The 12,130-nt window shown below is 34.8% G+C and overlaps 1 protein-coding gene across 3 annotated transcripts in view; it reads left to right on the forward strand.

Moving 5' to 3' along the window:
* pard3ba (par-3 family cell polarity regulator beta a) overlaps positions 1-12,130 on the forward strand; it is a 166,906-nt gene that overhangs the window by 103,831 nt on the left and 50,945 nt on the right. For all 3 annotated transcript variants that reach the window (XM_079856494.1, XM_079856496.1, XM_079856495.1), the window contains exons 16-18: positions 2,102-2,146; positions 8,240-8,455; positions 10,944-11,127. In XM_079856494.1, coding sequence (XP_079712620.1) covers positions 2,102-2,146; positions 8,240-8,455; positions 10,944-11,127 — 445 coding nt within the window. The remainder of the gene's footprint in view (positions 1-2,101; positions 2,147-8,239; positions 8,456-10,943; positions 11,128-12,130) is intronic.

The raw sequence follows: 12,130 nt of genomic DNA on the forward strand, positions 1-12,130 counted from the left end.
TGTTGAGCAACATATTAGAATGATTTCTGAAGGATCATGTGACACTGAAGACTGGAGTAATGATGCTGGAAATTCAGCTGTGCATCACAGGAATAAATTACATTTTAAAATATTAAAATAGAAAACAGCTTTAAATTGTAATAATTTTTCACAATATTACTGTTTAGTGTATTTTAATAAATCAAATAAATGCAGTCTTGATGAGCAGGAGAGACTTCTTTCAAAAACACAATAAAATCTTACTGATCCCAAACTTTTTAACGATAGTATAGCTGAGAAAATTACACACAGATCAGACCTTCTGTAGAGGATACTGTACACTGTAAAAAATAAAAAAATATATATAAATACCCTTTTTTTTCTTTGTTATGAATTCTGCTATGTGTGCACAATGTAACACGAGCTGTTCAAGTGTGTATTTGTGTGTAGTGTGTGTTTAGGCAAACGGCAGATGTTCTCAGCTGTACAGAAGCGTAACTGGCCCTGCACAGCTCTTCCTAATTAAAACCAAGTGTGGCTACTAGAGAGAGAGATAGAGAGAGAGAGACAGAGAGAGAGACAGAGAGAGAGACAGAGAGAGAGAGAGAGAGAGAGAGAGACAGAGAGAGAGACAGAATACAAGTCTATAGTCTTCTCCTGCCACAATACAAGGCTAAATAAATAGAAAATTGTTTAAGAGGTATTTATACATGTTATATATATATATATATATATATATATATATATATATATATATATATATATATATATATATATATATATATATATATATATATATATATATATATATAAAAGAGAATACAGACAAACAAAATAATAAAAATAATAAACAAAAAAATTAAATATATATATATATATATATATATATATATTATTGTTTCAATGTACCCTTTGAGGGACATGCACAGAATGTGTTTAGTATCTGCATCTACATCATAATTATCCTGTTTACTTGTATTACTATATCAGATGTATTAACTCCTTGTTGTTGTTTATATATGTTTGTTCTTATGCTTTGGCAACACAGATGCATTTTTTTTTTGTCATGCCAATAAAGCAACATGAAATTGAAATTGAAAATTAAATTGACAGAGAGAGAGAGAGACAGAGAGAGAGACAGAGAGAGAGACAGAGAGAGAGAGAGAGAGAGCAACATCTATACACCAGCACACATGTGGAAAAAGATAGAATGGTTGCACTTTATTTTACAGTACATGTACTTATGTGTACTTACCTAAGAAAGTACTGGGTCATATCAGGTAACTACATGGGTTAAGGTTAGGTGAAGGTTCAGGGTTATTACCTAGTTATAACCCAGTTATTGTAATTACTAAAATAAGTACAGAGTATGTACATGCGGAACAGGACTGTAAAATAATGTGGGTTACACTTCATTTTAAGGTGTCATTGTTACAGTGTTATTATATATTTAAGTACTGAGTAATATTAATTAACTACATGTTAGGGTAGGATTAGGATTTGGTTGAAGGTTAATTGCATGCAATAATGCATAATTTACTGTTATTACTATGGTAAGTACATGTAACATATGTCTTTACCAATAGAATTTAGGAGAAGAGATCTTTCCAAATCCATTGTATTATTCAGTCAGTTTCTGTTTTTTAAAGTTATTATACATTTTACAAGTTATGCTTGGACTCATTTGAGGCGTGATCCATTACAATTACTTTTATTAAGGGCTGAGTTTTGTGTCTTTAACCCTGCTAAAATAAAGCCTAAACCAGCATAAGATGGTTTGCTAGTCTTATCTGGTTTCCTTGAAGGCTTATGTTTGTCAGTTGGCTGGTTTTAGAAGGGTTTTAGGTGCGTTTAAGCTGGTCAGGCTGGGAAACCATCTGCCTCCCAGTTAAACCAGCTGAACGGCAGCTTGGCCAGGCTTGAAGACCTTTAAGTTTAAACCTTCTAAGTTTTGTTTAAGCTTTGAAGTTTGAAGCTGTTTATAAGCTAATGTCAACAAAATCAGCTAACAATAGAAGTGCAAATGTTTAAAAAGTATTACCGTAACGCATAAACTTTACAATTGTTAATATGACACAAATGAGAATTTAAAGAATGGATGTTTTATGTTTGTGTGTTTCAGTGGCGGATGAGAGTAACATGGCCTCCATTCAAGGACAGCGACCCGGTAAGAATTTGAACACACACACACACAAACACGCAGCACATATTAAAGAAACAAGCCACATAAGGACATGATTTTACTACGGTTAAGGAGTTTTGTTTACCCCCCTTAAGTGTAAGTGTAACAGCAGCAACAGAAATATGATAAAAGACACCAGTGTTCAATATGTAATTATGTTATTAATAAACAATACTTGCAGTAAACAATTCCTCTGCCAAGTTGTAGAGTTTATCAGCCTTGCGATGTCAGTTCCATCATACTGCCTTAATAGCCAACATCTCATTTATGGTCAAACGCTACAAGGCTGGCCCAAGATCAAGCATGCGATCTGTAAAGAGCTGTGTTAGTTGACTCACAGGCCAGTAATCTGACCCCAGATCAGTTGCTGTGTCTCAGCCAAGTCAAATGAAGATAAACGGAGGGCGACTGCTGCCCATTTGTAAGTCTGTCAGTTGAGGTGAGAGAGTGAGTTGCTGTGAGGAGGGATTGGGTTAGTGGAGGAAACACACACAATGAAAGCAGTGACCGCAAGGTACAAGACCACAGACACCTATAGACTCTCGTCCAAAACCCTCGTTTTCAACAATAATACATGTCAGAATATAACATTTTCGGTCTGGAAAACAGTTTTGCTGATGTTAATGTTTACGTTTTTATGCTTTATACTTATATAGTATACAATACCGGTCAAAAGTTTGGAAACATTACTATTTTTACTATTATGCTCATCAAGTCTGCATGTATTTGATCAAAAATAACGTAAAAAACAGCAATATTGTGAAATATTATTACAATTATAGTTACTTAACAAAAAGTATGGTTTTATACTTTATACACTTTAAAATATAATTTATTTCTGTGATCAGTGGAGTCATTACTCCAGTCTTCAGTGTCACATGATCCTTCAGAAATCATTCTAATATGCCGATTTGATACAGTTGTGCTGCTTAATATTTTTTGGTACTATTTTTGGTAAAGTTAAAAAGAACAGAATTTATTCAAAATAGAAATATTTTCTTACAATGTAAATCTTTATTATCACTTTTTATCAATTTAACACGTCCTTGTATTAATTTCTTTCAAAAAAAGAAAGAAAAAAAATCAGTTTTAAACGGTAGTGTATATTGTTACAAAAGAAAATATACGTTTTTAACAAATCAAAGAATCTTGAAAAAAAAGTATCACAGGTTATAAAAAAAATATAAAGCAGCACAACTGTTTCCAACATTGATAATAAATCTGCATATTAGAATGATTTCTGAAGGATCATGTGACACTGAAGACTGGAGTAATGATGCTGAAAATACAGCTTTGATCACAGGAATAAATTATATTTTTAAGTATATTAAAATAGAAAACCATTATTTTAAAATGTAATAATATTTCACAATATTACTGTTTTTTTCCTGTATATTTTATCAAATAAATGCAGCCTTGATGAGCTAAATGAGAGTTCTTTCAAAAACATTAAAAATAGTAATGTTTCCAAACTTTTGATCGGTACTGTATACACTCACACACTCACACACAAAATAACAACTCAATCGTAGTTGTACTGTACGCGTCGCGTAAACTCAAACACATGGCATTGGATCCTAAATTGCATCAAAATCAAAACCACATGCACACAGTCAATCTCTCGCAGCGTGTGCCTGCATAAAAAAAACATACACAGACACATTTACATGCATAGTCTTCACACGACTGTTTTGTATACTTCTCAGGGGTCAGGGACAATGGTAAATACATGAAAGACTGATTGGAGTGTAGTTTTACAGATGTGGGATCCGATAGATATTGACAAGCTGCGGGCTATTCTGCTGACGCACTCATTTTTCTCTCTTCCCTCTGGCACGCTCTACCTACGCCAGACTCCTTTATATGCTCTGACATATTTCATTATTAGGATGGTCTTGAAGACGTGGCCGCTCGGAGTTTAATCTGGCTAAAAACCCCTAGCTAGTGCTGGCCAAGCCAACCACTGCGGTACTCTCTCTCTCTCTCCTTGCATCTGCTTTGCAGTAAACGCAATATTTTTAAATGTATTTTTCCTGTAAATTCACCATCTAGTCCAGCATTGTCTCTATTATTATTATTATTATTATTATTATTATTATTATGATCATTATTATTAATAGGTTTTTGTGGTGTCTACTAAATGTTTTAGTAAATATGTTTTAGGTTACTTATTATTAATTAAAAAAATCGAGCACAGCAATAATGTTATTTATCCATAATGTCAAAACCAGATTTATTGCCTTGACTATTGAATGCCAGCCTTCCCTTAAGCAACCTAGAAAAAACATTGCACTCATGTGATGTTCCCTTTATGGTAAGTAACAAATCATATGACTTGCGTGTCTGTGAAAATTGTATCCAGGAAACCATAATCCTTTATTTCTATATAGAGTTCATAAGAAAGAGGTGGTTGCTAAACCACTAGAAATAACTCTAAAGAGAGTCTTATGAATGAGTGAAACACTCCTCACTGTTAATGGTCATATTGAGCTTTAGATATTATTGTAAAAAACAAAAGTGAAGCATATAGTTAATAGTCTAAAATAGTGTGTTTGTGTGTGTAGTTAAAATGTACACAAACGCTTACGCATAGGGTCCAAAATGATTTTCTTTACTTGTAAATGAAACCGTATTCTGCATTGTTTAATTAGAAACAAGCAATTTTGTCTTTCTACCAAGTAAAGTTAAACTGTACAAAAGAAAAGATAACATTTACAACTTTTATAAATGTTCCAATTGACATTTATACCTTACATATTAAATGCTGGGTACTTCTTAATCCCTATTTTATTTTATTTTACTTTATTTTATACATTTTTTTATTTATTGAGGATTTAAAACCAGCCAAGTTTTCTTTAAATTTTCTTTAATATTCATTCCATTTTCCAAACAGTCACTACGTCTCGACTATTCTCCTTATAATTAAATTTTCGCTAACTCTGCTACTTTCAGATATAAACTTGAATATTTTCTGTGGAGGTGAAAGCTGTTAGATGATGCTCAACAATCACTGACCTCACATTTGATTCTTGCATAAGGGTCAGATAGTTGTGCTTTTAACCATGCGTTATGTTGCGATTCTTAAAGTGCATGGTTGGATCATGCACAATAATACCAGAAACATGAATTAAGAATATCATTTATATTGGCTTTAAATACTAGTTTCATTGTTTATGTGTCCAAATTAGAGGAGTATAACTCACCTTTTTGCTCGCATCAAAGCAACCTGTACATGTTAGTATACGTGTGTGTGTGTGGTTGGAGAGCCGAGTCCCAGTCTGCAGGAGAGGAGAACATGTCCATTAAGAGGATAGATGAAAGATGCTGGAGGCTTCGCTCTCTCTCACTGGCTTTCCTCCAACACTCCCACACTTTCCTGTGGCACCTCTCATCCAAATGAAGACCACTCATAGAGCCTGCGTTGCTCACGGGCTCTGCTCTGCTCTAGCTCACAGTTCACCATCTCTTCATTCATCTCTCTTCCTCTTCGTTCGCCGGCTTCGGCCCTGCAGCGCTGCTTCTGCTGATTTGTTTGTTTTTGTCTTCGTCTCATTATTTTCCCTTTTCGTGATAATGGCAGCATACAGGTATCTGTCTGCCAGAGAGACTTCGCCAATTAGAGTTTTATTTCCTATGAACTTGTTCATTCCTGTTTCGCTGTGGTTCTCTTGGTCTAATTCTGTTCCTCGCGTTCCTCTAGTTTGCTGTTGATTCAGGTCGAGCGCAGCCATGTTGTGTCGGCACACATGAGTGCAGTGCTGTGGAAATTAAATCTACATTTTAAACATTTCACTGCTTAGATCATAATGATTACAGCTGCATTTTGTGGAAATGATATACAGACCCTTTCCAAAAAATTTGAATATCATGGAAAGGTTTATTTCCATAATTCCATTCAAAACGTTAAACTTCCATAGATTCAGGGCCCACAACTTAAACGATTTCAAGTATTTAGTTGTTTATTTGTACATAATTTGGGCTTCCAGCTCATAAAACCCACGAAAACAGGATTTCAAAAAATGAGAATATTACATGAAATCACACAGTAATTACACAGTGATACCATGGTCATTGAACCAGGTTTTGGTTCTTTTGGCAGTGTGGGCAGGTGCAAATCCTGCTGGAAAATGAAGTCAGCATCTCCATAAAGCTTGTCTGCTGAAGGAAGCATGAAGTGCTCTGGAAATGTCCTGGTAGACGGCTGCGTTGAGTGGACAGCACAGTGGACCAACACCAGCTGATGACATGAGTCCCCAAACCAACACAGACTGTGGAAACTTCACACTGGACTTCAAGCATCTTGGGTTGTGTGCCTCTCCATTCTTCCTCCAGACTCTGGGACCTTGGTTTCCAAATGAGATGCAAAATTTGGACTTTGGTCCACTGTGCTTTATTAAATCCAGAGTCAACGCAGCCGTCTACCAGGACATCTTCAGAGCACTTCATGCTTCCTTCATTTCCCAGCAGGATTTGCACCTGCCCACACTGCCAAAAGAACCAAAACCTGGTTCAATGACCATGGTATCACTGTGTAATTACTGTGTGATTTCATGTAATATTCTCATTTTTTGAAATCCTGTTTTCGTGGGTTTTATGAGCTGGAAGCCCAAATTATGTACAAATAAACAACTAAATACTTGAAATCGTTTAAGTTGTGGGCCCTGAATCTATAACCTATGGAAGTTTAACGTTTTGAATGGAATTATGGAAATAAATAAACTTTTCCATGATATTCAAATTTTTTGGAAAGGTTCTGTAGATGTATCCAATGCTTAATTTGTGCATAATGAAATTCCAGAACAAGGACCGGTCATGGATCCCAGAGTTTGTTTATTTTAACGTCATAAAGCAGCGTATCATGTTTTCTACAAAAAATATGAAGTCCTGAAAATGTCTTCTAAATGTCTTCTACTGTCTTCATAATGCTGTTGCTGGTGTTTCATACAAATTAAAAGTTACTGTGAATTTTTTTTTTTTTTTTTTTTACAGTGATTTTACCACAGCTAAACTTTGTTTTGTGCTTAGAAATGCCGTTTAACTCTAGTAAAATTATGTACGTGCTTCAGTGGCTCATTGTTTTATCATTCTTTCTTTTGTATACACATTTTTAAGTGCTGCTCAGTGAACAAAAAGTAGTTCTTAAAGAGAAAGTCCAGCCAAAAATGAAAACCCTGTCATCGTGTACTCACCCTCATGTCGTTCCAAACACAAATGACTTTCTTTCTTCTGAGGAACACAATTGGGAAACTTCTCCTTTTGTGTTCCGTGTAAGGGTTTGGAACGACATGAGAGTGAGTAAAAGATGACAGACATTTCATTTTTGGCTGAACCAGCCCTTTAAAGCTCTTTCCTGCATGTGACACGTTTTACCTCTCAAGCACCAAGCACTTCTCTTTTCTTCTTTCCCCTGTCTTTCTTTTGCCCTCTCAGTGTTTGGAGCCCTTGGATTTGTTCTATTCCTCCATTTTATTCTCCTGTTTGTGCTTGTTCTAATCCCTCACCTTCTCCTCCTTCTCCTGCTGCCCTTGTTCTCAGCCATTTGCATCGTTTACAGCCTCACATTTGTTCTTCATCTCTCAGTACTTCACTTTATGTTCCTCTCCCCTGGACTACTACCACTGCTACTTTTCGGTTTAATATTCCTGCACGTCTGGTCCGCGTTTGCAACACCTCATTTATTCCGTGATGCTCTTTCACCCTCACCTTGAGGTTTCATCATCCACCCTTCTCTAGTCCTCTTCCTCCACTACAGACATCTTTTCATATTTCATCTCCGTCTGTTCTTTGAAAGCGTCCAGATCCATTAGACTTTCAGCTCAGCTCACCGCACAACTGTTGCATTAATTTCACAACTTACAACCACCCTGTTGAAAAGATCAGCTTCGACCAGGTGGAAGCTCCTTGATGATCCAGGCTAGTCCTCATTTGATATATGTATGTATATATATGATGGTGCTGGTCTTTTCAGCAGGGCACTATACGCTACGTTTCTAATCTTGAGCTCATCTTCAAATCTTCACCCTTCATTACCATCCTCCATCCCTCCATCATTGACATCCCTCCATCTCCCCGTCTCAGAACCCCCCTCCTCTAACGGGACAGCGCTGGGACCCAGGTTAGGTCTTCAGAAGTCCAGTTCTCTGGAGAGTCTCCAGACAGCGATGGAGGAGGTCGGTAAGGACGAGGTGCCCTTCCATCGTCCTCGCGCACACATGGTCAGAGGCAGAGGCTGCAACCTGAGCTTCCGCCACGCCATCGACAAGTCCTACGAAGGGCCTTCCGAACCCGAGGATGGTGAGTTCTATGCAAATAATGAAATGCAGCATTCATTAAATAATTCAAAGAAACTTCTTTTTAATGATTAGAATAATTTAGACTAGGTTATTTTGGCATTATTTATATATTGTTATATTAGTTTGAATTAGAATTTTTATCATTATTATTTTCATTTTAATTTGAGGTATTTAATTTTTTATGTGTGTTCTGTTTAGCTTTATTTTAATTTCGGTTTGAGTCATTTCAGTACTTTAGTTGAACCGACTATATTTCAGTTAGTAACCAAGTTAACTGTTTACATTTCTAATTTATGAGGAAAAGAATTTAATATTTATATTTTATTTTAGCTTTATTTCAATCAACGAGAATTAATCAACGACAATTAACAATAACAACCATAATTAATCAAAATAATTTCTTTAAATGTGAATAATGTGATTTTTATTATTAATATATATATATATGTATATATATATATATATGTATATATATATATATATATATATATATATATATATATATATATATATATGTGTATATATATGTATATATATATGTATATATATGTGTATATATATATGTATATATATATATATATATATATATATATATATATATATATATATATATATATATGTATATATATGTATATATATATATATGTATATATATGTATATATATATATATATGTATATATATGTATATATATATATATATGTATATATATATATATATATATATATATATATATATACGCACATTAATAATAATTATTAATATGTATCTTAATGTATGTTTTTAATTGAATTCTGCCTAGTCAAATTTATTCCAATTATTAAAAAATACATATTTATATAATATTTATTAATGTATTAATATTTTATGTACAGTTAAGAATAGATTTATTAATATAATAATGATATTGTTTTTAGACATTTAGACATTAAGTTATTGATTTCTTAAGTTTAAGTTAGTGCTTAATTTGTGTTTTAACTGATCATGACAACCAACATGAAATATATATTTTTTAATTAGTGCACCATCGGTTGATCATGTCTAATGCAACATAACTCTTTTTAGGTCCTCCAATATATTGTTAATGTTATTCTGCTAGTGTTTTCATTTAAACAGAAGGCCTTCAGTGGGTTTCTGCAGTTATTGCTCACAACAGCAAAAGTACATTAAAGTGTGTGTGCACTGCATACCATTTAAAGCATGTTGCTGAGCACAGTAGCGAGGTTTTCACCAGTTCTGCCAAACATGTGCTAACAGTTACAGCTGCATACCACTGCTTCTCACTTTGCCAAAAGTGCATCTGCACCCTTCACATTCATCACTCTCATCAATATACCCCAAATGCTTCGAATTCTCAACATGCATTTTGTCCTCATTGTAGTTTATGCTGTTGCACTGTGGAAATGAAAGTCAAAATTCATTATTGCACAGTATTCCAAACAAAATGTTTTTGTAACATAAAGTAAAAGGAAAAAAGGGTTTCATGTTGACTTTAAAACTTCTAAAGTTGAGTGCGGTTGGGTGCCAGTGACGCTCCCTCACTTTTAGTAGCTCATTTGAGAGATGAATTTGACTCTCAGTGACTGGTTGAGCTTTGTGAGCCAGTGAGGAGTGAATCAGCAAATGCATCAGGATCACGGATTGGGATTTCTGTCTGAAGCTCCAGGAGCAAGTCAGCACATTCAAGGGCACGTATCAACCCTGCTCTTTCTCATTGACATTAAAGACCCTTTCTAAATGAGAAATAGAGACAGAACCTAAGCAATAGCCAGAGCCTTCGATTGGAACCTATAAGGTGTCAGACTTCATGAATAAATGTCGAGCTTTCTGCACCCTTAGAGGAGGTGCTGGGTGAATGGAGGTTTATGGATATCAGCTTTAGTAACAACCTATTCAGTGCAACAAGAGACTGTGGGTGAATCACACAACGAAAAATGTCCAGGCCACATTTCACATCAAAAGCAAAAATAAAATATATAAGTAAATAAAACATATAAATAAATAAACATTTCCATAATAAAATGAAGCATATTTTGGGTGCGTTAAGGATGCAAATATTATTTATAGAAGTATTTTTGTTCACATCGCAGCAATGTTTTGCATTGAAAATGTATGCAAAATGCAAAAAAAATAATTTCTTTCTTTTTTTGTGAAATATGACATTGCTTTTAATATAGACTTTAAATAGATGAAAATAATGAATTGCCGTTTAATCAAATTTTTTCTGTTTGATTAGTTTTATTTTCAAATTTGCTGATATTTACCTTTTATGTGCTTATTTTTCTTTTAAAAATGGTTAGAATGTGTAATTTTTAATGCATATGACTTTTACGTTTGACTTGCAGGTAAATATACCATAAAGAAAGACTTTCTTCATCATTTACTGACAAGCGAGAGTCTGTTTCGGAGCTTGTTGTTTCCTTATGATTCCTTATGATTAGATGACATTAGGAGTTTGCTCATGTCTGTGTCTTTGTTCTTCACCAACAGATGACTCTGAGGAAGAGTCTGGAAGAGACACTCCCGCCAGCGGATCCTCTCGCCAGGAACTGGATGATGACAACAAGGTAAAGAAAAAGAAAACCAAAAAGAAGAAAGAGAAAAAGAGCAAAAAGAAGGACGAGCCCGAAGACCCCGAGAAAAAGGCAAAGAAAAAAGGATTTGGATTGTTGAGGTACGAGTCTGACTGCTAGAAATTCACACACATCACAGTTTCACTCGAGCATAAAGTTACAAAGGGAAATCTTCATGATAAATGCAGTGATTTGTGTTAAATGATTCCCCATAAAGTGTTTGGATGCAGCTTTGCAGCTCTTAAAGGCCATATCATGGAAACAGGACTATCCTGGCTCTTTTGAAATGAAGGAGTCTAAATGTGTCCCTGTGCTGATCCATTGATATCGTGAGGTTATTGGAGAGGGTGAATAATAAGGGCCTCCTGACGCAGCTGCATATGGAGGCCTTCTGGTTATTTCAAAACCATGGTATTTGAGGACAAAACAAGTGAACTCACCATATGCTGTCTTTGTGTGATTTTATAAATATAGGCAAACATATAAGATGACAGACATACAGTGAAATCCATGTCTTTAAATGAGATCGACAGGCTTGTGTTTGAGGGTTTTATATTTGGACTTCACGCATAATCCCTTTCCCTCTTGACGGACTTGAGAACTCTTTTCATGTATGAGATGAAAGATTATTGAATGGCAGTGCATGTCTCTCTAAACTATAAAATTGACCTTCTAAATCTCCTCTGTGAGGACTGACCCCTGTCCAGCTCTGACTATCAGTTGATCAGCTTAACTTGTATTTGCATGGAAACCTTCATTTTAATCAGCTTTGGAAAGTGTCACCATTTTTTGTCACTGCTAGCTTGTAAAGTTGACATGAAATTGTATTCATAATCCATTTGACTTCTGTGATGTGACATGAAATATGATGCTCAACAAGAAAAAGCCAAGTCGCCTTTATTTATATAGCACTTTATACAATACAGATTGTCTTAGGGTTAAACAGGGAAATTATGATTCAATGATGCAAACAGAGTTCAATTCTGCTGTAAAGCAGCTCTAAAAAGAAATAGTCTCTTGTTTAGCTGAGGTCAGTTCAGTGTTGATTCAATTCAGTTATAAAGCAGCTCTGTATGTCATCGTCCAGCTCAGTTCAGTTCTCAT

The sequence above is a fragment of the Squalius cephalus genome (genome assembly GCF_949319135.1).
Source record: "Squalius cephalus genome assembly, chromosome: 2".
In the NCBI taxonomy this organism is placed as follows: domain Eukaryota; kingdom Metazoa; phylum Chordata; class Actinopteri; order Cypriniformes; family Leuciscidae; genus Squalius; species Squalius cephalus.